This window comes from Panthera uncia, unplaced genomic scaffold (assembly GCF_023721935.1).
Source record: "Panthera uncia isolate 11264 unplaced genomic scaffold, Puncia_PCG_1.0 HiC_scaffold_436, whole genome shotgun sequence".
In the NCBI taxonomy this organism is placed as follows: Eukaryota; Metazoa; Chordata; class Mammalia; order Carnivora; family Felidae; genus Panthera; species Panthera uncia.
Genome location: NW_026059579.1, coordinates 16,863 through 44,645, shown reverse-complemented (window position 1 = coordinate 44,645; position 27,783 = coordinate 16,863). Strand labels below are relative to the sequence as shown.

The window sequence follows — 27,783 nt, the reverse complement described above, 5'->3', positions numbered from 1 at the left end:
GATCATGACCTGAGCCAAAGTCAGAAGCTTAACAGACTGAGCCACCCAGGCGCCCCTGAAAATACATTTTTAAAGTATAAATTTACTTGAAGACTAAAAATTACCAATCCTGATATAATATTATGGGTTATAATAAATACAATTTGGAAATTACAATGGATATTTTCATCAAATTTTAGAACTGTTTTATTTTCCCAACAATATTAACCTTTTGTAAAAAGACTTGCTGACCTGTCAGAGTTAAGGAAATCACTAACAATTAAATAAATCCCATGGAGTACTAGATAAAGTAGAGTTATCCAAGTGCTTGATCACAAAGTGATGTTGAAGTTGATCTGGAAAATTACTTTGCACCTCTTTAAGATGCTCACTTCCCTACTGTAAGTCCTCTCCAAAACTCAAACTACTACTCAGCTTCTATTTTAAGATAGACCATTCCAAACATACTCTCAAATTCAATTTTAAAAATTTATCTAGCTCTTGGTATGATGCTATAATATACAAATTTAATTTTATTAATTTTTTTTTATTATTTATTTTTGAGGGGGAGAAACAGAGAGAGAGAGACAGAGTGCAAGTGGGGGAGGGGCAGACACAGAATCTGAAGCAGGCTCCAGGCTCTGAGCTGTCAGCACAGAGCCAGGCGAGGGGCTAAAACCCACAAACCGTGAGATCATGACCTAAGCCGAAGTCAGATGCTTAACCCAGACGCTTAACTGACTGAGCAACCCAGGCATCCCTAAATTTTATTTAGAAAAGTGTTAACTTACAGTTTTTACCTCTGAAAGTAAAAAAAAAAAAATTAATGTTATTCTCCATTAAATATATTACCAGAGAAAATATTTCTAAAATTTATGTTAGCAAATCTCAAGTTTACTTAATACTTAGATGAATTCATAGAAGACCATACTCTAAAATGCCTATAGACGCAAGTCTTTTTAGTATTTTTTTCCACTGGATATTAAAATTCTAAAGCCATAATTTACCTTAATTGTTGGCAGCAGTTCAGCTTTCCACGATAAATCAATCCCTTGCCGGCTTTGAAATGAATATGAAAATATAATTAAAGAACAAATATATTAAAATACTATAATTTATAAATAAGCTTCAGAGGAAAAAGAAACCAGCTACAGACCTATCAGTGAAAGTTCTAACGAAGTTAAGTCCAGTAAATCTAATCCAATATACTCTTATCTATAAAGACTTTAGGATACAAAAAAAAATGTTTTTCCTAGCAACTAACTATTTCAATGTTTGCAAATATTATTGGTGTTAACTTCCTTTCTTTTTCATTTTAAAATCAATACTACAATTTAGTATAGCAGCAAAATGAGTTTAATAATGTATGAAGCTATTCTAAAAAGTGCGGTATGATTTGTATTATTTATATTGAGAAAAATGAACAATCAAGGTTCAAAAGACTTACCACATAGAAGTGCTGTTTATGCAGCCAAATATCCAACTATTTGTATCCTGTTGATTAATAACACAAAGCACATAAAATATTATAGAAAATAATTATATAAAATAGTCAGCTTTAACATTTTACTGTTATGTTATAGGGTTAGTAGGCACAATGGAAACATAAAATAGCAACTTGTTATTGAGAAACATTTCCAAGCAGTTGTCAAAAGTCATATAGGTCAAGGGTAGGCAAAGACGTCTGATGTCAACATAGATAGGTAAGCAAATAACCTAGAACAGCAGTAAGAGAAAGAGTGACCTCTGAACAGCATATTGCCTAAGTAATTCTAATTTTTGAACCAACACTTCCAGAGTTCAGAAACGTCCATACTTTAATTAGGTAGTTACATAGTAAGTAACCTACATTTTAAGTAAAAACAGAAGAATGATCACCTAGAAGTGGACTTTTTTTTTTTTTTTAATTTTTTAAATGTTTATTTATTTTTGAGAGAGACAGTGACAGAATGCAAGTGGGATAGGGACAGAGAGAGAGGGAGACAGAATCCGAAGCAGGCTCCAGGCTCTGAGCTGTCAGCACAGAGCCCAACACGGGGCTTGAACTCACAGACCGCGAGATCATGACCTGAGCCGAAGTCGGCTGCTCAACCGACTGAGCCACCCAGGTGCCCCCAAGGTGGACTTTTATAAAAATAGAAAAAAAAATAAATAAATAAATCCAGAGCCAAGTAATTAAAAATAGCAATTATTCTAAGTATAGCTTGTTAGTTTATTGTTGGGTACTTATTTGATTATCATGCAAAACTTCTATGTAATTGAGAATGTGTTTGGGTTGAAGCACAACTGCAAGGGCTCAAAACAAAAGCTAGTTATTACTTTATCTGGGTAGCAGGGGAATGCTGCGGAGATGGTAGTGATAGTTTAACAATATTACGTTATTTATCTTCAGTAGTTTAAAAGCAGTAGGACTAAAAGACCAAAGGAAGTAGTAAGAGCAATGTTCCAAGATGTGATGATCCAACTACTGAAATCCTACACCAAGGTGTAAGAGGATAAAAAACACTGCTCAGATAGCTACATAAAATTTGCTTTAGTAAACAGAGAGGACAATGAAAAAGAAATTAATCCCTTCATTCAACCAGTATTTACAAAGTCCATTCTAGAACCATGGAATTATGCTAAGCCTCCAAGGAAAATGATAAATGAGACAGACACCATCTCTGCCCTCATGGGGCTTAAATACAATTTCAAGACATTTTCCAAGAATACAGAAAAGAAAGCTGAAAGGAAACAAAAAACAATGTGGTATTTGTCTGCTCTCCACTGCAGGCAAAATACTTACCAAACTTCTGTATCAGGTGCCTGTGTTTCCCAGAATAACGTAATATTAAAAAAAAAAAAAAAAAAAAATCTGCATAGCTTAGACAAGAAAAGTCCAGCAAGCTCTAAAGATCCAACCCACTTTTGTAATGGGTTTTTTCAGGGAGCCTATCCTAAGATAACCCTTAATATGAAAGTTGCTAATATTCCACACTATTTACACTTCAGTGTATAGTGAATTCTGACTTATTTATTAACAAATTGAAAAAGTATTATTCAAGCCCATCCTAAAACACCATGTTGATATAATCTATAAGGTGTCAAAAGAACAATTTCAGGTCATCTAGTAAGCATCCCTAACTCAACTAATTATAAAAATTATATTAAAAATCTTAGAAAAAGTCACTCAAAAAATGCCAACTAATTCCTAAGGTATACAGAAAATGCTACTTGATCATAAAATTTATAGATCTAAAAAGAAATACATCTACAGTAAAAAACAATGCTCTCAATGGCTGCTAAAACTGTTAGGTAAAAAATTGATTAGGAAATTTATAAAAGATATATCATGCTGATACCACCCTAGTCCACTGATAAGTCTTTAGGTCACTAAAGTGGGACAACCAGATATTATAGATCTTCTAATAAGTACACAGTTCTACTTATAAAACATTCTTGCCACAAAAAATGATAATTAATCAAAAATCAAAGTTCTCACACAGAGCCTGCTTTGGATCCTCTGTCTCCCTCTCTCTACCATGCTCACGCTCTCTCTCTCTCTCTCAAAAATAAATACACATTGAAAAAAAAATGATACCATAAGAATACAGTCAGCTAGGGTACCTGGGTGGCTTAGTTGGTTGAGTGTCAGACTCCTGATTTCAGCTCATGATCTCATGGTTCTGGAGACTGAGCCCTTGAGTTGGGGGGGGGGGGGGGGGGGAGTCTCTCTCTTTCCCTCTCTCTCTGCCCCACCCCCACTTGGCTCTCTCAAAATAAATAAATAAACTTTAAAAAAAAAGAATACAATCAGCTAAACCCAGAATATGGGAATTCTGTAGAACATATAACCCACTTTCTTAAATAAATGGTGGGGGGGGGGGGAGTAAAGAGGAGCTGTTATAAAAGAGACTTAGGATCCATGAATCAAATGCAACATGTGTACTTTTTAGATTCTGATTCAAATAAACCGATGTAGAATTAATTGAATGAGAAGAAAATTCAACATGGACTGGGTATCACATGATATTAAGGCATTAATAATTAATTTTATTGGATGAAAATGGTATTATAGTAACATGCACAATTCTTATCTGTTAGAAAAACATATTGAAGTATTTAACGATGAAATGATAAAATGCCTAGAATTTGCTTTAAACATGGTTCAGTCAAAAAAAAAAGTGAGGAAAGTATAAACAAGAATGGCAGTGTTGTTAAAGCTATGTGATGATTATGTGAGATTTCATTATCATATTCTACTTTTATATGATTGAAAGAAAACTTCTATAATACAAATTGAAAATATTTTAAAAATTCACTACTATCCTAATTAATACCCATGGACCTTAATTACAGAAAAGAAATCCTCCAATAAGTCAAATGGATAATTTGAACTTTGGCAAGGATTTTTCTCAATGTAATACTAACACTGTAATTTGGAATTTAAGTATTAAGTGAGTTTGGATATTTTAAGACAGCAGTCTAAGGGCTAGATTCTCCTAAGATAAACTGCCCATACAGATTTTAGGCTAAGAGATGCTAGTCTCTGTGAGAGACACAAAACTCTGGTCATCCCACTAAAATTAGTTTTCATTAGCATCTAGCCCATAATGCTTGCCTATAATCTTTTCTAAAGATTTTACAAAATATCAAATGGCAGTATTTACCAAGAAAGTGACACATGAGATTCTAGTTCCAAATAATACAAACAATCCAACAAAAGGGAGAAGAGGAAATAAATTATGAAAAATGCATAGACAAAGTGAAGAATCCTGGGAAATGAAAAAAAAAAAAAAAAAAACTTTTTTCAAAAAAAGAGGGAAAAGAACCCAAATTGGGAAACAAGTTCCCGAAAGTATGCTGATAATTACTTAAATATTCCTAATATAACAAAGGCATGCTATAGCATTTAACATATTTTTTATAATGTCTAACATAGTAGGTACTCATTAAAAATAAGAAAAATAATCATTTTGTTAACTCTTTGTCTAGGTAACACTGTAACAAAGTTATTATTTTAGAAAATGTTTGGTATAAAAAACCCTGCAATTTTAGTGTGGTAGCCAATGGAAAAACAGTATTTACTTCATACAGAACAGCTTTGCTTAAATATATCTGTGAATTTTAAAATTAAAGGAGATTGGGGGGGTGGGAGGGAGGGGAGGGTGGGTGATGGGTATTGAGGAGGGCACCTTTTGGGATGAGCACTGGGTGTTGTATGGAAACCATTTTGACAATAAATTTCATATATTAAAAAAAATAATAAAATAAAATAAAATATTTTATTCAATTCAAAAAAAAAAAAAATTAAAGGAGATTGAACTGAATTCCTACATCCTAAATACAGTGAAAGTAAGGCAGAAAAACAATGTGAAAGACCTAAACTAGAACCAAGAGTATAATTTCGTAGTAAATTATCAGTGAAAGGAACAATGATTAGTATTTTTTAATCAAAACTCCGTTCCAGACAAATATTTTTCAACTTATTAGATTTGATTAATAGCTCATAGCTAGAGGATATCTATTAGATATTAGTCAAATCTTTAAAAACCTAACTTTTTAAATTTACATAAGATGTGCCAATCATCTTACCAGCATGGTGCTCTGACAATATACATGAGTGTAGATTTTTCTATGATTTGCAAGAGGAAATGTAAAATATATCTTATCAGATTCCTAAAAAACAAAAAAGGGAAAACATAATAAAACTATTAAGAGAGTAGATAAATTCATCATTCAAATATCCAGATAAAGCAATGAGTAATTATTCTAGTTTTATCATTCTTGGTATTGTTAAGAACCAATATTCTAGGAGTGGGAAGATGTAAGACAGATATAAGACAGGGGTATCAAGTACCCTGTAGTCCCGAATTTTTCCTGGAAATATTGTTTGGGTTGAGGTTTTGGCCTTATGATCAAGATAAAATACATTTCTTAACTCTGTCCACTGAAAAGGCCTAGAAATGCTAACCCACTAGCCATAAACATCTCTAGTGCCTAAATTATGGTTTTTAGACACCAAATAATATTAAGAGCTCCTTAGAGAAAAAGCTGATTCAAAGTACGCGGCAGGAAACGTGCAAAATGAGCTCAAATATCTTCTCATACTAGATAGGGAATAAACTATCAAAGACAACTAAAGAAAAGCTTTACCAAAAAGATTCAGAAGCCTAACTTGAAATGCCTTCCACTGGTCAAAGACAGAACGACTTTAATAGTTTAGATGGAAGTGCAAACATGTTTGAAGTATGAGTTCATAATAATACTAGAAGAAAAAGTCCCCCAAACCATTTATGATTACTGATGGAGGAGGCTTGTGAGCCAACTAGCTATTCTGAAAACCAGTAAATATAAGACCCAAAGATACAGGCAATTTTAATTTTTTCCTTTTGTGATTATGTTCCACTTCTGATAAATTTAGATGAGAAATTTCCCAATACAGTGCTCCACTTAATAAAGAAAAAATAATCAAATTAGAGTGCCACCATTTTTGCATCCCCCTAAATGAATTAATGACTCTAGGCATTCTTCATCAATAGCTGCTAACATCACAAAAAAAGAGTAGCCAAAACAAAAGCTGACTCTGATCAAGCAACTGAATCTGATCCACAAACTAAGTCACCAGAAGAGTAGACAAAGGAATATATAAATGGCATGCAATGAGGAATATAAGGGAATGCATATAAGGGAATGCAATCAGCAAAATCAAGACTGTGAAACTCCAGAGGACGAATGACTTGTTTTTTCAACAAATAAGCTGCAAGGAAAGAATGGGGTAGAGGAAGTATGAGAGATTAAAAGAGGAATAAGAGACATATCAACAAATGACAATAAGTGGACACTTGTACTCTCATTTAAACAAACTGAGAAAAAATTTGACAATTATGATAAAAGTGGATAACTGTGGATATGGATAGTGGATAACACTAACTAGATATTAAGGAATTTTCATTAAATTGTTTTAAGGTGGGAAAATGATATATAGTTATCTTTTTAAAAGAGTCTTTAACTTTTAAAGATAAATAGTAAAATGTTTTTGAGAAAAAGTAAAAAAAATCCATTGATGGTATACTTACATTATAAGCCACATAGGTCCATTTGGACACTTTTACTGGAACCCACATAGATGTCCCTAAGGTAAAGGAAATTAATTTTGAAACATTAAACAATTTCTTTTACTGAATGCTCATGAAATATACTTCTTTTTTTGAACTACTTCTCAATTACAGCAGGATTTGAAAAATAGGGTTTCCTGAACAATGGCTATTTTAAAATAAAAAATCCAGTAAGATGTTATCTATATGCTCATTAGTAACTAGCATTCACATCAAGGAAAGCATCTTAAATTTATCTGGTGTCTTTAACTCTAAGAAAGTATCAATAAAAAGGAAATAAATTATTTCATTTTCCAAACTGAGTATGACAGGTAATATGTTAACAGCAAAAGATATGCTGTTACACTAAAAGAAGACTGAAAAATGACTGATACTGAAAACCTAAGTAAAGATTAATTATTTTATGGGACTGTCAGGAGAATAGAGACATTTAACTCTATCTTCAAGTTTTTTCTACTTGTCATGTTATTTTGAGGACAAAATTTTTATCAGCCACATCTTATAAATCGTTTTTCTACTCTTCCCTTCCTTAACCAAGAACCTCATCAGAAACTATCACAGAAAAATTAATAAGATATAACAGAATTACAGTACCTGAAATACCAAAGTTTCAAAGACTTTGTCTGCTAATAATAAATTTACCTAAAAATAATCAAAACTTGATTTAAAATAAAAACATGTTATTACCACCAACCTGTTAAGTCAGAAATTATTGCTGGATTTTCCTCAAAGTGTTTTGCTGGATGTCTTATAAAGTGGTGATTCAAAACTGACAATTTCTTCTTGGGATTTTGAGTTATCTAGAAAGAAGGATACATTCTGCATCTTTTTGTATCCATTGTGATAGTTCGACAAAACTTTGCTTCAAATAATAACAATAAGAACCAAGAGTTATTTACTCTGGGTCAGGCACTGTTCTAAGTACTTAATATGTTATTAACTCATTTAAGCATCGCAAGAGCTCTAGGAGATAATAACCTTTACATTTGCATTTTTACAAAGAAACCAAAAGCAGGCAGAAATTAAGGAACTTGCCCAAGGTCACATTCCTATTCAGAGTCTGGGTCAGGATTCAAACCCAGGCAGTCTGGCTCCAGAACCCATGACATTAATCATTACGCAACAGTACCTCTTAAGTAACAGTTAAGAATAAAATATACAAAGGTGTATAGAGTCAGATGAGAACTTAAGAGATCCACCCTACTAGTGACTCCAACACACTGATTCCAAACTCAGGCCAGTGCCAATCCCACAACAAATAATTCACTGGTCATTAGAGAAAATATGAATTGCCAACTGCACTTCCTTAGAAACTACTTTCCTCTACTTTGTCCTACTTACTTTCATTGTGTCTAAATGTCCTTTCTTTCATGAATGAAAATGAGAGAAAATAGGATTTTTTTTATTGCCTGTTTTAAAATACCATAGCACAGTAAATATCTACAACTTTATACCAGTTTCTCCCTTAAAGAAAAAAAAAGTACTGGGTATAAAATCCATTTAGAATCTACCACTATTTAATTCTCTAATTTAAGCACTGAGGCTCTGACAGGTAAGCGATTTTCTCAGTAACATAGTGAGAGGATGAAAAAGAAACGACAGTGAGGACCCATGTCTAGTAAATCTTTTCAATCCCTTAGGAAGTCACCTTTTGCTTGAACATTTATTTCTAACTTGCTCTTGTGGAAGCTAGTACAACCCGATTTCAACAATTCTTATGGAGAATGGTCTGCCAAATCTGACTCCTTGTTACTTTGCTATATGAAGTTAGAGGCCAGCCCTTCAAGAAACTGAAGACCAATAAAACATTTTACAGATTAAACAATTTCAAAAAAAAAAAAAACAAAAAACACATCAACTATTTTTCACAGAATTATTTCAAACCCTCACCACCCTGACTGCCTTCCCTGGATAAACTCAAGTTTGTTAATGTCCTCCTTATGATACAATATATAAAATAGAATATAGTTCTTCAGATATCATATAACTACAATAGAGGACACTGAAATTTTATCTTCATTGATGCAAACTCAAGACTTTAATCAACTCAATCTAATATAAAACTAATTCTGACTTTTTTTTTTTTTTAAGCAGCCACATCTGTTTGCAAACATTAAAAGTAATAGGTCTTTTTGCCAAAAATTTTAGTTAAGACAGGACTCTCCCATCCTTACTCACTCTGGGGAATCCATCCATTCATAAGTTTTTAGCTATGTCTTTTATTTTTTTTAATTTTTTTAATGTTTATTTATTTTTGAGAGAGAGACAGAAAGAGACAGGGCGTGAGCCGAGGAGGGGCAGAGACAGAGGGAGACACAGAATACAAAGCAAGCTCCAGGCTCTGAGCTGTCAGCACAGAGCCCAACATGGGGCTCGAACTCCCAGACTGTGAGATCATGGCTTGAGCTAAATTAGGATGCTTAACAGACTGAGCCACCCAAGCGCACCTGAGCTAGGTCTTTTATGATAACCATCAGAAATTATTCTCTAATTCTGATTTCTTCGTACCACATGTTTGGAACTAAAGAAAGGTAGCAATCATATCCTAACTTTTTAATTGTCTAATATTTAGTCCCGTCTATTATATATAGTGAGTTTGTGAAATAGAACTCAGTTTCAAATTTTGATTCTTAGCAATATTAGTTATCAAAAATTTCTCATTTGTCTCTTAAAAATGTGTCTGTAAAATACTTATCTATCCAGAATTATAACATATTACATACTAGTATTAAAATTTTCTCATCTCAGGACTTAATGGAAAACAAGATTTATTAAACTTAGTTTTATGCAGTGTGTCAACTATACTTCAATTAAAAAATAGATCTATGCACAATTTTTAAGGATTAAACCTGTCTATTAATGTCCTTCATGGGCTGAAATGGTTTTTTTCCCTAAGACTACCAAATGTCATTCCAAATACAACCTGGTCTTGCAATTTCAAGGGATTCTATTATTATATCTAGTTGCACTCTCTCAAACAAACTAAAAGACACTGACCATAGTTAAGACTCACAATTAAAACAAGGTTGAAAAGTAAAAAATGTTTACATTCCATGACCAATTCAGTGTTAATACTATAAAGCTGATTTACTTTAATAAATATACTAACTTGAATATGGTATTTTGTGGCTTAAAATGTAGTAAAACACAACAATCTGGGTCTCCCTTTTTGGGGGGGGTCCCTCTTTTATTGCATTCTTCAGGAGAGAGGTAAGCATCTCATCTACTAGTAGTTCTGCAGCTTTCTGAAGGGTTAAGGAAAAAACACAAACGCTACCCCCCCACTTCCAACAGAGAAAGCAAAAGAGCAAAGTTCTAAACACAATAAGGAAAGCATTACCTAGAGATCTATTGATAAAGAGCCACACATACTAGTCTCTCAAAGAATTGGAGCCTTCAAGAGAAAGAATCCAAAAATATCTGAGCTGAATACTTTGTCATAATGAAGAAAACTACCTAATACACAAGGAACTTCTTCTCCAAAAGGAGAAGCCACAACCATAGTTCTCAAAACATGTTTCTATAAAACAGTGAAAGACTCCAAGATGACCTGAGGTTAAAAAAAGAGCTGCTTAAGATGAAAAACAGCAGTATGTTCCCAATTCACAGAAAAATATGTAAGTTCATTCCCTGAATTTTGCTGGAATCCTTGGTGCCCACTACTATATATCTGCTGGCAGACAAGAAAGAGATGAAAGAGCAATACTATAAAGGGCACTAGGACTTCCAGGTGTCCTGCTAATTGAACAACTTGGCAAATCACTAGCCTAGAGAGTTTATAAGTGAAATCTCATTACAGAAAAGATTCAACTTCTAGAAGTACATAATTTAAGTTTTGGGTTATTCAATGAATTCAATGATAGGAATAACTTCTCTTATCAGAAAGGTAAAGATGCTTTTTAAAAAAAATTTAAACAAAAATGTCTAGTAAGATAGATCATAAAGTCTACAACATATTACTAAGAAAAAAAAAGATAACCTTGTAATAAGTATTTTCCTTCAAGTTAAAAGGATATATATCAAATTTTAAATGAGTAAAGGTGAAGAATTAGGGGGAAGATTTAAAGTATCCTTTCACTTTTTCATTTTCACTGCATTCAATTAATTATTCATAGTGATCAAAGTATTATCAGATACAAATAAAGATATTTCTATTTTGAAACTAATTAGTTATATAACATAAGGCGTCTACTTTTATGAAAGTAAAAAAAAAAAAATGTATTAAATCCTTCCCTGCTGTAACAAAAGCTTTTACTTTACTGAAGTAATATTTAATTTTAAAAATACATACTTGTTTAGTATCAGCATCAATAAGATCAAAGAATGCTCGAATTGTAGTCAATTGCAATTGCTTACACCTAAAGAATAAAGTTACAAATGAAATGTTCTTTAAAAGTATACTTTTGATACAAACATGCACAATTCTATTATTTAATGAAATATCTGGGTTTCCTTTACTGCTCTAAACTCTAAAAGTATTTAACAAATCATTATTATTAAGTATATATCTTAAAGTTGAAACATAAAAATAAAGCAAATTAAATCTTCCTGGATGTTTGACAGTGGAACTATCAGGGTCCTTCTGTTTTCCCTGAGTCTCCTTGTCTACCCCAGCTATAGACAATATCTGCCCCATCTTTCTATGCCTAAACTGTTGTGCTTCTTTCAGACACCATAGACTACACAGCCAGAGGAAAGTGAAAAAAGAATCTTTAAGCCAAATCATATAGAGAGAAGATAACTAGGGTCTACATATTTCTTACTCATAATCTATTTATATAAAGGATAAATCTAACTCCTACTTGGCTTTCCATGTACTATTCTAGAATAGTCAATCCTACATTAATCAAGTTCCTGAGTTTGGTGACTGGCCAAGAGCTCAGTGGTCTTATCGCAAATACCTTTAATTTTGCTGAACTATGACAAACTCGAAAATTTTGATATTTGAGTCTAGCTTGAGACTGATGCTATTGGTTCTTCAAGAAATGATTTTACAGGCTGCCAAAGGAACCTTGGTCATACTGAGACAAAAACCAAGGTTAGAGTTCTAGGTACTTTAGTCAATCTTTCTCCCATATCATTATTTGTGAATAAAGTTCTAATCAATGCACTGATGAGAAAAAAGGAGCACCACAAATCACCAAAATAAGTTATATTAACTTACCACACAATGGAGAGGTGGTCTGTTGAGACCCAGGTCTTAGGCACTGCTGAACTCTAAAAGGACAGGAAAAAAAAATCCAACTTAAGAAAAGCACATTTGTTATTCTCCAAAAGGTTTGAAATTCCCAGAAGCTAATATTTAGAAACACGTAACATTAGTTTCACTACTTTATGATGCATAGACATATTTAAATGATGCATTATTATAAAAGGTGATCCAAAAATATTAAGGTAGTCCCTGCATAAAATCATTGTCATTACTCCTTAGTCAAGCTTAAATTACCCTTTAAAAATTATTTAAGTATCCACAGATTCCTTACTGAAGTTTAATGTCTAACTCTATTACTCTATTAAGAGGCTGTTTATGATTCTTTAATAAATCACAATTATTTTAGTAATTGTAGTTCTGACTATCCTTTGATAAAGTCTAAGATGTTACTTTTTAATCAGGTGTGCTTAAGAAATACCCAGACCTGGGGAGATTTTTCAAAATTAACATGCCTGACCACAATTCCAAAACTATTAAATCAGACTCTTACAAGTAGGGCCCAAGGTTACTTATTTTGAAAAAAATCCCTAGATTAGGATATGTATTACTAGTTAGAGACAGAATAGCAAAAGGCTCCTAAAAAATATAACTATTTGAAGAAAACTTCCTGACAATGGCACAGTACCCCCTTCAAGAACTAGACTCCTTTTCATACCAGGTAATGACTTCCTTCCCTGTGAATAGCATCTTACATACAATGGGGAAACATTAAGTAAATCTGATTATTATTTTTCACAGTGTCTCTCTTTGCATTCAAGAAAGGGTTGTTTACTGTTAGCCTGGGTCCCTTAATGGGACTCCTTCAAAAACCATCCACCAACTTAAATACATATTTAGGACAGGTATAGGAGTAAAATGTAAACTTGTATAGTGTTTAAGTGCTAGTTCTGTGTGAGTGTATATCACAGCATTTCAGCCTACTTTACTAATACAATCGAGGTCTCTAACTTAATTTTTCTAGTTCCAATGGATGTAAATATCAATTAACTATTCTTGAGATAATCATTAAAAAATTGTTACTTCTTAAGAATTGTTTTTTAAAGTAAACATACATGCAGATATATAAAAGACTATAAACTATTTAGGGGCTAAAATACTAAATAAAATTCTGACAATAACCAGCTTTGAGAAAATTCCATTTAGAGACAAAATATTTTCATCAGAGATACAGAATTACAAGCTCCTCAAACAACAAATTATCAATGCATCAGAAAAGAGGGACACGGACACACACACACACTTAAAGAAACCAAAGTTCTTTAAAAGATAAGCTGGAGGAAAGGACACCAATAGAGCATCATGCCCCAACCAAGTCTAGGAAATAAGACATCCAATTATATATATATTTGTGTTTTACTAAAGAGTTGATATTTCATGTTTTGAGGACTTCAAGCAAATATCTGCCCAAAATATTCAACACCAAATAACAAGATTCATACTAATAATGAGGTCTGAGAGATTTTCCAATTTAGTTGCAAAGCTATTATATGGTTATATCACAACTCCTCCAGTAATAAAAAAATGGTGGGTAATTGCAGAATGGCTTAATAATTTTTGTTTTATGTGTGGCAAGTATTCAGTAATACTTGTTCAATAAATGAACAGTAACCTAAGGTGGGGCAATAGATGAACTGAGCAAGGGAGTTATGTATGAAGAAAACAACCATGAAACAAAGCACCATCTCTTAAAAAGCAAAAAGAACTCTATGGATTTTTTTAGAAATTAAGTTATATGGGGCACCTAGGTGGCTCAGTCAATTAGGTGTCTGACTCTTGATTTTAGCTCAGATCATGAATTCAAGGTTCATGAGTTTGAGCCCTGCATTGGGCTCTACACTAACAGCACTGAGGCTACTTGGGATTCTCTCTCCCTCTCTCTGCCCCAACCCCGAGTGCACTCTCTCACTCTCTCAAAATAAATAAACTTAAAAAAATTATTTTATTATTTTTTTTTAACGTTTATTTATTTTTGAGACAGAGAGAGACAGAGCATGAATGGGGGAGGGTCAGAGAGAGGGAGACACAGAATCCGAAACAGGCTCCAGGCTCCGAGCTGTCAGCACAGAGCCCGACACGGGGCTTGAACTCACGGACCGTGAGATCATGACCTGAGCCGAAGTCGGCCGCTCAACCAACTGAGCCACCCAGGCGCCCCAAAAAAATTATTTAAAAAAAGAAATTAAGTTATATTTGGAAATGATGTGTAGTATACACATGTATACATACTACATACAATATCTACACACTGTGTAGGGTTAAAAAGTTAAGATGATAACTGAAAACTTCAAGGTAAAAAATATAAGAAATAATATAAATCCTAAAAGAAAACTTGAACTCACTTTACAGAGGCTATGTATCCCAGTTAAAGACCAAATACTTGATGTCCTAGCAGGGGAGAATAATTAGCAAATTAATCAATCAGGGTTCTGTTATACTATCAAAGCTACTTTTTTAATTTTAAAATTGGTAAACCTTAGAGCGCCTGAGTGGCTCAGTCAGTTATGCATCTGACTTCAGCTCAGGTCATGATCTCACAGTTCATGGGTTCAGGCCCCGCATAAGGCTCTGTGCTGACAGCTCAGAGCCTGGATCCTGTTTCAGATTCTGTGTTTCCCTCTCTCTCTGCCCCTCCCCTACTCACACTGTCTCTCTCTCTCAAAAATAAACGTTAAAAAAAATAATAAAAATAATAAAATTGGTAAACCTTTATTCAAGTTCAACACTCGTAAGTATGTGATATGCTTGATATTCGACTTCCATTATAAATAGCACACCACTCAGATGTAACAAGGGGCCCTTGGACTTCAGTCCATAAATTCTTATGGTTAAAACTCATCAATGAGTAGATACTTATTTTGAACAAGGAACAATTATTCTTACAAGTCACCTTCATAAATAAGTCATTTTCACAAGCTTTCTAAGGTCCTTTTCACTTTCTGTGGACATAAGCACTATGCCTCTGCCTTCCCAACATATTCATTTTTTCATATTCTGTCTCTCACACACAAACGTGCACACACACACACACACACACACACAGAACTACACCAACTCAGTAGTCATTTTCAAGCAAGTACATATTTTTCCTTTCATACCCCATTGTATCCATCCTGTTACTATTTCAGTAGAATCGTAAAAAAAGATTACCACAACAGATAAGGCACTGGTATGATGGCTTAATTTTGGAAGAAAAGTCAGTCCTGAACGAACTTGGTAATCCCGGAATCCTCCAGCTACAGAAAGTGTGGTTAAATTTATGTGTCTAGCATTTAGAATCCAATAGTTGTTTACAGTCATATAAAAATCTGGTAGGAAATAAAGACACATATTAAAAATTAGTAGTCATTCCCTGCAACAATAAAGTATCTATGATACTAGTATTAAACTGAATTTCTGTTTAAGCTATACTGAATTGCCTACAAACAATGTTATTCACATTTCTCATTTTTGAGTAGTCAGTATCTTTATACATGGTCTATTTTCCCATTAAATCAGAGTACAAATACTAAGAGTTACTAAAGGTCTCAGTAAAGAAAAAAGATACTCAAACTTCTTTAGTTTTGTCAAGTCCATACACAAACAGGTCTCTACATCCCACAAAGATGCTGCTAGACCATAAGCCACACAGTGTAATAAGGAGAAACCCCTAAGATTCTACCAAAGATAAAGTTCACTATGCTAAAAAAATTGTAGATCTTCCTAATCATGGCAGTATGAGAGCTTAGCAGCTCTCTACTGTGGCCAGTTACCACTATACAAAGTACTATTTAAGTGATTAAAATACAATCAGGACAACAACAATCATTTTAGTCGTGAGACTCGATGCTGCTATGGAAAACTCTAAGGGTTAAGAAGGTTCTACTCAGGGTGCTCCTGGGTGGCTCAGTTGGTTGAGTGTGTGACTCTTAATTTTGGCTCAGGTCATGATCTCACGGTTTGTGAGACTGAAGCTCACATCGGGGTCCGTGCTGACAAGGTGGAGCCTGCTTGGGATTCTCTCTCCCCCCCTCTCTCTCTCTGCCCCTCCCCTACTCCCTACTTGTGTGTCCTCTTTCCCTCTCCTCTCTCTCAAAATAAATAAATAAACTTAAAACAAAAAAAAAGTAAGTAACTCATTTAGTGTAAGTAACAAGTAGCTCAAAGGGAAGAATCTGCAATTTTTCCACTTTATCTATGGAAGATGAAAACAATACAGTGTCAAAGATTTGAGGCCAGGGCAGGGGAGTTCTCCTTTCCTTTCTGATTATCAGAACTTAATGTGTTTTTACCCTGGCATTTGATCCTATTGAGGGCTTCAAACATTTTGGAACAGCAAACTTCTCCCATTAAAGATCTCAGCAATATTTAATTAGAATATGACTAAGCAGACCCATTCCTAACATCTGCAGGTCCTAGGACAAGAGGACCAAGGAACACATGCTATATGTCTATATATGTCTAAATATTTAACAGTAAAAATTCCAGCTAACAAACTGTTAAATCAATTATCTCTGCCTATCTTGACAAATATACATCTTCCAAATAACCTGGAAGACCAAGTTCAAATAACAAGTTCTAGGACATCTCAGAGATGGACACTAGATGATGACAGCATAGGAAGAGCAGATCTCTAACCCATCACTGTACTATCCTCTCTTCCCATCTCAATTTCATCCTGCATTACAAGGATGAAGGATACCCAAGCTCTATTTGTACCTCATGCAGAGCCATCCCTTAGCCACAACTCAAGTTTATATACCTGCCCTCAGAACAGATCCAGGTAAGAGGCCCACACAGGCCATGGAAAAGCCTGGAGGCGGAGTTACCTGGATCATGGTCCAAAAGTAAAGGCACAGCTGCAAACAGGGAAGCTGCTTGACCTATATACTCCTCGCCTTGTGGTGAATGGCAGTGCCAGGGCAGGGACCCCTAAAGTGCAGAGCCCAGTGCACAGCTTCCATTCCCCTATTGAAGGGCAGTATTTCCATCAAGTATAAACAGGGAATGCACTTCTGGAGGTTATATGGGTCTCCTAAAAACCTCCTAAAAAATCCGCCACACCTAGAACTTCTGTTTTTTCATTCTAATTTTGGCTTAATGAAATATGAAATAAATACAGAATAAGAAAGAGGGTTGCTAATTACTGGAAAGGCACCTAACATTAAGAATTACTTTCAGCCTGAACCTTTCAGAGACAGATCATCAGTAGCCTTCAAAAACAGTAAAATTGGACTCTTTTGAAAGCTCTTTCCTCAAAGAGTTTTTTAAGATGTATTCTGAGTAATTCTAACTTAACATACATGGCTCATCGACATAAAATGTAATAAAAAAGTTCTCAATTGTGATGACAAGTATTATGACTAGTCTATGCCTTTGAATCTTTTTCTAAACCTATAGGTCATTTGTAATTATTAGAATTAATAAAGCAAATTTAAGCAACTTCATTAAAACTAAAAATTTATACTGAAAGATTTCTATAAGCAAAGTTTTAAATGTAATAAGGGAAAAAATTAAACTTCACTGTAGGTACTGTTGCACCAGATATTCCAGCAAATAAATTACCCCTTGGCAATATTATGTTAAAATGGGTACTTTGGTTTGGAGTCACTAAGGTATATTTCTCATTTTTATCACAATTAAGATAATGCAAATTTCGATAAGGTAAGAAGTGGTATAAATTTACTGCTCAGGAAAAAGAATTCTTTTTCAAAGACTTTCTTCTGTCATATAACATTTCAATAAACAGTGAAGATAACACTTTTTTAAAAAATATTTATTTATTTACCTTGAGAGAGAAAGCATGAGTGGGGGAGAGGTAGAGAAAGAGAGAGAGAGAATCCTAAGCAGGCCCCATGCCCAGCACAGAGCTGGACACAGGGCTTGATCTCCTGACTGTGAGATCATAACCTTAGCCGAAATCAAGAGTCAGATTCTCAACCAACTGAGCCATCCAGGCACCCCAATACTAGACTTTTCTTTGAACATGCAGATAATAATGGTACCTATCTCACAGGACTGCTCTAAGTCTCAAGTGAAATAATAATACATCATGTAAAGTCCTTAATACAACACCCAAAATATAGCAAAGTATAGTAATAAGTATTAGGAATTCTATCGCAAATTCTAAATTTGTTTAAAAATTTATTTAAAATTTACATGGTGACCTATTTATTTTAAAACAAGGCATTTCTACTGTTTTACTTAAAATATAAGCTTATTTTGAATAGAATACTGTAAGAGTTAACAAAACACAGGAAGTTTAACAAACATACTTTAAGAGACAGAGTCATCTCCAAGAGTAACTAAACTGAAGCCCAAGTGTCTAGGGATTATAAGATACGTGTTCTCCACAGTAAGATGCTACTGACAGAGAAAACAAAAATTCCAATTATTAGCCTAAGCTGAAAGTCACAAAGAAAGATGCTCAGAAATGGAGGTGTTAATTTGAAACTGAGCTGCTTCACACATGGATAAATCTACAGCACACTCTAAAGAAAGTAAGAGCAAGGATTTGTTTAATCCTAAACAATAATGAGGAGGTCAGTTAGTGTTTATCTAATAGTACTTACCTGTTATGAAACGATCCAATGGCAACACAGGAGCAACATGAGGTGTAGCTTGTGTAATAAGAAGATTTATCAGATCTTGTTTAAAATTTTTCAATGTAAGCAATGCTCTTGCAACAAGGCCACCCATAGAGTGACCAATTATTGCCACACTTTTTGGAGCAAATTCTTGACCCTATTAAAAAAAAAAAAAAATCACCAAGGCATAATGAAGGCTTATCATAACAAAAATTCCAAATACTTACCTCTCTATATGAGCAATTTTATAGAAAAATAGAAAATTAAACTACTTACATAAACTTGCATAAGATACAGAAATATATTTTCATTTACTTATAACTGGTATATGCTACCATTTTGTATCCTGCCTAATATTTTTAACGGCTATGCTTTGGTTTTCTGAACCAAAATCAGAACTCTTCATCTACCATATCATGTCTTACCATTTGTTACATTGGATGTAAAAGGTGTAATTATATTTGGTTTATTCCAAAATATTAGATTTTAGATCATTTATTTGAAACTGAAAACATCACAAAAATTCAGAACAATTATGGTTGCCATAACAATATGATACCTCATCATATTGATATATCTTATCAAGTTACTTCTCTATTGTGCACTTGGGTTGAAAAAGAAACCAGCATTCCAAAATATTTATTCACTGACAATTACATATTTTATTTTTAAAATAAGCATTGCTTTTACAAAAATCTTTTGTCTCCATATAGTATCCTTAGTTTCACTGCCAAACTTTTGCTTATCACTCTCCACACTAATCCTTCATCTATGCCTTCTCTCATAACTATGAATAAATTGGGCTTTTTACAGAAAAGAATTAACACAGTAAGCCTGAGACTGTTATCCTTATAATGGACTGCATATAAGTTGATTCTGGGATACAGTCTGGAACCTTAGATTCCTGGATTTTCCCATAATTTCCTAAATGGAAGAATGGCTCACTATGCTGAAACTGTTTTGCAAATAATACAGTTTATACTGCACACCTGCTGTCCTTCTGGTTGGGATTTTAGTACACGCTAGGCACAGGGTCTTTACATGGCCAGCCCCCAGTAAATACTATGGGCACTGAACTTCTCATGAGCTTCTCTCACAGACAACACTTCACACATCACAATTCATTGCTGTATGAATTAAATGGATCCAGTGTTACTCCCCTTTAAGGACATTTGGAGGCTTGTACCTGGCTTCCTCTGGACTTCACCCCATGCACCTTTTCTTTATTGATTTTGCTTTGTATCCTTTCATTGTAATAAATCATAACCATGAGTACAAGTACATGCTGAATCCTATGAATCCTTCTGGACAATTATCAAGCCTGGGGATGGTCTTGGTGATTCCCAACACAGAGCTGATCTTAAAAAAAAGCCAAACTCTCCATTTGTGCTCTGAAACCCATCCCCTTCTGCCTTCTCAAGTACATCACTCCAGCAATTCTACTCACTTTTTTCTTGCATTGTTGTTTCTCGCTCTCTACCAGATCATTCTTGCTAGTATAAAAATATATTATTCTCCCTTAAAAAATAAAAACAACTCTTTTGACACCAACTTTACCCCTAGTGAGCACATCTTTCTCCACATCTCTATAGTGTAACTCACTAAAATCAACTGCCTATACAGTACTTGCTGTCTCCAATTTCTCAACTTCCATACACTCTTACACCCACTCCAATCACACTTTCACTTCAACACTCCTCCAAAATTATCAAGTCACCAAGGAATCTAATGGCCAATTCTCAATCCTCATCTTATATGAACTATCAACAGGATTTGACATAGATCACTTCTTCCTCTTTGAAATGATTTGTTCGGATTCCTTGACAACATATTATCCTGGTTCTCCTCTTACCTCACTGGCTACTTCTTTTTAGTCTCCTGCTGTTTCCTTCTCATCTCCCCCATGTTTTGTTTTTTTTTTTAATGTTTACTTTATTTTTGAGAGAGAGACAGAGACAGAGTGTGAGCAGGAAAGGGGCAGAGAGAGGGAGACACAGAATCCAAAGCAGGCTCCAGGCTCCTAGCTGTCAGCACAGAGCCCAGAACAGGACTTGAACTCATGAACAGATCATTACCTGAGCTAAAGTCAGATGCTTAACCAACCCAGGCACCCCACCCCCCATCTCAATAAGGTAGTGACTCAGGCCTCAGTCCTTAGGTCTCTTCTTTCATATCTTGACTCCATAGTGATCTCATCCAATCTCATGGCTTTAAATACATCCATATACTGGCAAGCTTCAAGTTATTATCTCCAGACTGGACCTCTTTCTCTTGAACTCTAAACTTAAAATCCAATCGCATCCTAACTATACTTGGGGATATCTAACATGCACCTTAAATCAAACCTGTCTGAAACTAAATTATTAATCTCCTCCAAATATATTCTTCTTACATTTTCCCCCATCTTAGATAACAGCATTTCAATCCTTCTAGTTGTTCAGCCAAAAACTCTGGGTCATTCTCAACTCTTTTTGTTTCACACTGCCCCTCCATATCTGATCTGCCAGCAAATCTTGTTTCCTTCAAGATTTATACCAATCTATTTCTTATCACCTCCAATGTTACCAACTTGATTTAAGCCACCATTATTCATGCCTGAATTACTGCAATGAGCCCCTAACTGGTCTCTTTACTTCTCTCACATCCCTTCATTTATCCTTGAAACCATCCACAGAATAATATCATTAAAACCTAAATCAGGACATGTCACTCCTTTGCTCAAAAATCTCAGCAGTGTCTTTCCCTATCATTTCAAATAAAAGGTAATATTCTTAAAATTGCCTACAAGGCTCTATCATTTGTCTCCCCCTGCCAAATTTTCCTTTATTAACTTATTATATCTACTCCAGCCATACCAGTCTCCCTGTTTTTCTTCTAATACAGCTCACATGTGCTGGCCTCATATATTTTACTTGTTTCCTCTATCTGAAATACTTTCCTCCTAAATACCCTCATGCCCTCTAATTTATAATAAACTGTCTGCTTCTCAATAGAGATCTTTGCTGGGGACCCTTATTTGTAATTGTAGTCCTCTACCCTTTGCTCCCTATGTCCCCTTCCTGTTTTATTTTACTTTTTGGCATTTATCACTCTGTAAGATAGTATATATTTTTATTATTTATGTTTATTATCTGCCTCTCCTGACTAGAACATAAGGTCCATGAGGGCTTGGATTTCTGTTTTATTCACTGCTATAACTGCATGTAGATTCAGGTGCTGAATAAATGAGGTGTCCTCCATGTGTAATGTCCTCTCACTTTCTCACACTCAAATCCTGTCCATTCAACAAAATTCAGTTGTCTCGAACTCCTACAGTACCTGGTTGTAAAACGAATCTTATGTTCTAAAAGCCTCAATTTAAAAGCGAGTTTATTAGCTCTATTATAAATTTAATGTGTAGTCATTAGGGAAAATATGAAAACAAAAATACAGAAGGGAAAAACTACCTAGCATAGCACATTAAAGATACACTTATTTATTGTGAATGACATTTATGGAGATAAATCTCATTCTGTAAAAACATATTTATCTTACCCAATATATATCAAATACTTAAAAGGTCCTGCACCTAATTTCGCTTGTCTCCTCCTACATTATCCAGTACAGATTTAAGTTTAAAAAACACTTGCTATTGAAGTAACTTTAAAATGCTGGCTAACGCAAAGAACCATGAAGTCTAAATTTCATTCTCAAGATGCATAAGAATATCATACTGCTTGAATTTTACTATAGCTATATAGTTAAGTCTTCAAATTAGGCAGTGCAAGTTCTCCAATATTGTTCTTTTTCAAGACAGTTTGGCTTTTTTGGGTACTTTGCATTTCCACATAAGTTTCTAAATTTTTACAAAAACACCTCCTGGTATTTTCATTTGTATTGCATTAACTCTACTGCTTAATTTGGAGAGAATTTATCTCTTAATTTTAAGTCTTCTAATCCTTAAAGTTGGTTCATTTATTTGGATTCCTTTCCCTCAGCAAGTTTTACAGTTTGCAGTGTACAGATATTGTATATCTCTCATTAAATTTATCCATAAGAATTGTATTTTTATATTATTGAAAATGCACTTCAAAATTTCCCCTTCCATTTGTTGTGATTTTTGAATACTGACCATTTGCCCTGAGAAATTGTTAAATTCACTCATGAATTATAATTCTCTGTAAATTCCTTTAAATGTTTCTGTATATTTGTATCATCTTTAAATGTTTCTGTATATTTGTATCATCTTGTGATCACATCTTATTTATCTCATCCAATAAACACCTTTATCAGATACAGAAATAGTTCTTAACCTAATAGCTTGTTTCCTCCTGTAATGCATAATACTTAATTTCCTTGGGTTGAGAAAGTTTGCATCTGTTCCTAATGCACTGAATTTTGTGGGTTTTCCTTAAATCATGAATGGGTACTGAATGTAACCAAATGATTTTCTTCATCTATTAAGATGATCCTATGGTGAATTACACTGATTGATACTTAAATATTAAACCAACTTTGCATTCTTGGGATAAATCCTATCTAGTCATATTATAGTTTAAAATATTGCTGGATTTGATAGCCTAATTTTTTGTTGAGAATCTTACATCTATGTTCATGAGGAATACTCTCTATTTTTTTTCCAAACAGTATTAATGTCTGATTTTGATAAGGTTTGCATGTTTCTTAAAATGAACTATAAGTATTATCTCTTCCTCTATTTTCTCAGCTTGTATGAGATGGGATTATTTCTTTCTTAAATGTGTCATGGATTTTACCACTGAAGTCATTTAACTCTAGGGTTTTCTTGGCAGTAAGATTGTTAGTTACAAATATAAAAAATGTTAAACATATAGGGCTAGTCAGAGATTCTTTCTCTTGTGTCTGTTTTGTAATTTGTTTCAAGAGATTTGAGAATTTCAACCAAGTTGTCAAATTTATTGGTGTAATGTTGTTCATAATAATCCTTTAATAGCTTCTTACTATCTGTAGGCTCTGTAGAGATGTCCCTTCTTTCATTCCCAGTATTGTTAATTTGTATTCTTTTTTTTCATCAGTCTAGATAAGGGTTTACCAATTCTTAGATCTCTTAGAAGAATGAGCCATTGGTATAATTTTTCCCCCTTTGTCTATTTTCTGTTTCCTTGATTTCTACTCCCTATTGTTTCCTTCCTTTTGAGTTTTACTTTGTTCTTTCTATAGTTTAAGTTGAAAGGTTGGATCACTGTTTTTAAACCTTGTTCTTTTCTAACATAAGCATTTAAGACTACAGTATTTCTTCTAACCACTACTTTAATTTTATAAATTCTGATGTGTTTTCATTTTAATTAGGCTCAAAACATCTTCAAATTTCACCTGTTAGTTTCTTTTTGACCTGAGTTGTCTAGAAGTAATCTCTAAATATTTGCTGACTTTCCAGATATGTTTTTGTTAATTTTAAATTTAATTCTGCTATGTTCAGAAAATATACCCTGTATGATTTGAATCCTTTGAAATTTATGTTGACTTATTTCATGGCCTAGCATATGAAATTTTTTGTAAATGTTCCTTTTGCATTTAAAGAGAACATAGCTAGTGGGGGAGCTAAGATGACAGCATAGTAGGAGGACCTTAAGCTTGTCTCGTCCCTCGAATACAACTAGATAACTATCAAATCATTCCGAATACCCAAGAAATCGACCTGAGGACTGACAGAACAAACTGCACAATAGAGGGAGAAATGAAGCCACATTGAGGAAGGAAGAAAGATAGGAAGTACAGAAACATGGTTTGGGGGAGAAAGCAATTGCTGGTGCTACAGAGAGAAGGGAGCCCTGGTCCTGGAGCAAGGCAAGAGAGGGTGGAGCATACAGGGATACACACAAGGAGAACACTGGAGCCACTGGCTGAGAAAACGAGAGGGGCTGATTTTCATGAGTTTTGCAAGTTAGCAGGGCTCAAAGACCAGAGTTTTAAAGGTCTGCAGGCTTGGCTGGGAGAGACCCCTGAAAGCACTGCCATAAACCTGGAAAGAAGGCAAACAACCCCAGGGTAGAAGACACGATCTACAGATCACTTAAGGCACAGGGGGAGAAACTATTCGTTCTTCTAGGAGTGCATCCGTGGGAGGGGGTATTCAGAGAGATGCCTCTCTGGGGACAAAACAGCTGGCAGGTGCCATTTCCTTCCCCTGCCCCTCATATAGGCACAGAGACACCTGCTAAGGGCAGCTAAATCAGACACTGGCTGTTTAGCCTGCTTTGCTCCTAATCCCATATCCCTGTGCTCTGTGCACAACTGCCCTTCTAAGTCAAACCTGTACCTATCCCAGCACAGTGAAACTCTACCTCAAAAGACCAGCACAGGCCCCTGCCACAGCACATCCCTGAAGTCTGATGTTTCAAAAGTCAGCAGGCTTGGCTGGGATAGATCCCAAAGTGCACTGCACTTGTCTAGGCAGGCAAGCAACCCGAGACAGACAGCATGAAAAACATCTGGGAAAAACAAGGGGAAATTGTTTGTCCTTGAGAGTGCTTCCCTGAGAGCACAGCAAGTGCAGGAGAGGGGTCTCCAGGGACAAAGGAGCTGGCTGGTACCATTTCCCTTTCCCTCCCCCCACTTAGCATAAGCACAGAACAACCTATAGTAAACAGCACAGCACCAACTCTGGCTGCCTAACCTGCTTACACCAACACCCGCCCGGTACCAGCAGAGTGGGCCCATTCCCCAAAGATCAGCACAAACCCGACACATATGAGGTCTACCAACCAGAGAGTTCTGCAAGGCTTCAGTACTTGTGGAAGTAGTATCAGGTCTGATTCAATAAACAGATCAGAACACACCTAGTTAAAACTTACCACACTCTGGCCAAGGTCCAAAAACTGCCCACTGCAAGCAAGGAGAGCCTCTGTAGACCACTGGCCTGAAGGATAGAGCAGCCAAAACACAGCAGCAGTATGCAGGCAGCACACACCAGAAACATTCCCTGAAGCGCCAGGCCCTGCACACTAAATGACCTCTCCCCCATAAAGCCATTACTCTCACGAGCAGGAAAAACAACAGGCTTTTCCAACACAGAGAAGACCGAGACTTAGACAAAATGCCAAGATGGAGGAAATCATACCAAAGAAAACAAGAAAAGATCGCATGGTCAGAGATCTAATCAAAACAGACATAAGTAGTATGCCTGATGGAGACCTTAAAGTAATGATCATAAGGACATTCACTGGCTTAAGAAAAGCATAGAAAACATCAGAGTGACCCTGGCTGCTAAGATAAAAGAATTAAAAAAACAATCAGAAGTGAAAACGGCAATAACTGAAATTTGAAACAGACTGGATAATACTAATCCACAAGAATAGAAGCAGAGGAATGAATAAGTGATATAGAAGACAGAATAACAGAAAATAATGAAGCTGAACAAAAGAGAGAAAGAATTATGGATCACAAGAATAGACTTCAGGAACTCCATTACTCCATTAAATGTAGTAACATTTGTATCATAGGAGTTCCAGAAGGAGAGGGAGAGAGAGAGAGAGAGAGAGAGAGAGAGAGAGGAAGAGAGAGAGAGAGAGAGAAAGGAGAAGATTTATTTAAGGAAATATAGTTGAAAACTTCCCTAATCTGGGGAAGGAAACACACATCCAAATCCAGGAGGCACAGGGAACTCCCATTAAAATCAGGCAAACATCAAGACATACTGTAGTTAAATTTGCAAAAATAGTGATAAAGAAAAAGTCCTAAAAGCAGCAAGACAGAAGAAGTCCCTAACTTTACACGGGAAAAGCCATAAAGCTAGCTGCAGACCTCTCCACAGAAACTTGGCAGGCCAGATGGGAGTGGTATAATTTATTCAATGTGCTGAATGGGAAAAATCTGTAGCCAAGAATACTCTACCCAGCGAGGCTATCATTCACAACAGAAGGAGAGACAAAGGACTGCCCAAATAAAAACTAAAGGAGTCCATGACCACTAACTCAGCGCTGCAAGAAATTTAATTAAAAGGGATTCTTTGAGTGGGAAGGAAAGAACAAGAGTGACAAAGGAAGAGAAAATCTCCAGAAATCACAACAAAACAAGTAATAAAATGGCACTAAATACGTATCTATCAATAGTTACTCTGAATGTAAGTGGATTGAACACTTCAATCAAAAGATAGAGGGTGTCAGAATGGATAAAAACCTAAGACCCAGCTATATGCTGCCTACAAGAGACTCATTTTAGACCAAAAGACACCCACAGATTGAAAGTGAGGGGATGCAGAAATATTTATCATGCAAAGGAAGTCAAAAGAAAGACACTGTAGCAATACTTACATCAGACAAGCTAGATTTTATTATATTTTTAATTTAAATTTTAGTTAACATACAGTACAATATTGGATTCAGGAGCAGAATTCAGTGATTCATTACTTATATACAACACTTAGTCCTCATCAAAACAAGTGACCTTCTTAGTACCCATCACTCATCTAGCCCATCTCCCACCGACCTCCCTCCACCAACCCAGTTTGTTCTCTATCATTAAGAGTCTCTTGTAGTTTGTTACCCTTTCTTCTCTTTTTCCACCCCCCTACCCATATGTTCATCTGTTTTGTTTCTTAAATTACACATATGAATGAAATCATATGGAATTTGTCTTTCTCTGACTGACTTATTTCCCTCAGCATAATACATTCTAACTCCACCCACGTCACTGCAAATGGCAAGATTTCATTCCTGTTGATGGCTTAGTAATATTCCAGGGTGTGTGTATGTGTGTCTGTGTGTATACACCATATCTTCTTTATCCATTTATCAGTTGATGGACATTTAGGCTCTCTCCATAGTTTGGCCATTGCTGATAATGCTTCTATAAACATTGGGGTGAACGTACCCCTTCAAATCTGTATTTTTGTATCCTTTGGGTAAATACCTAACAGTGCAATTGCTGGATCATACGGTAGTTCTATTTTTACTTGTTTTGAGGAACTTCCATA

At 34.9% G+C, this 27,783-nt stretch overlaps 1 protein-coding gene across 1 annotated transcript in view; it reads right to left on the bottom strand.

Moving 5' to 3' along the window:
* Nucleotides 1–276: 276 nt before the first annotated feature.
* The window catches only part of LOC125918094 (GPI inositol-deacylase), a gene marked incomplete at its 5' end in the record, with an annotated part of 40,048 nt that continues 12,541 nt past the window's right edge, over nucleotides 277–27,783 (bottom strand). Inside the window, 9 exons of the mRNA XM_049624141.1 lie at nucleotides 277–1,038; nucleotides 1,427–1,473; nucleotides 5,554–5,637; nucleotides 7,038–7,093; nucleotides 7,771–7,876; nucleotides 11,368–11,434; nucleotides 12,241–12,293; nucleotides 15,436–15,593; nucleotides 18,837–19,008. Coding sequence (XP_049480098.1) covers nucleotides 939–1,038; nucleotides 1,427–1,473; nucleotides 5,554–5,637; nucleotides 7,038–7,093; nucleotides 7,771–7,876; nucleotides 11,368–11,434; nucleotides 12,241–12,293; nucleotides 15,436–15,593; nucleotides 18,837–19,008 — 843 coding nt within the window. The remainder of the gene's footprint in view (nucleotides 1,039–1,426; nucleotides 1,474–5,553; nucleotides 5,638–7,037; nucleotides 7,094–7,770; nucleotides 7,877–11,367; nucleotides 11,435–12,240; nucleotides 12,294–15,435; nucleotides 15,594–18,836; nucleotides 19,009–27,783) is intronic.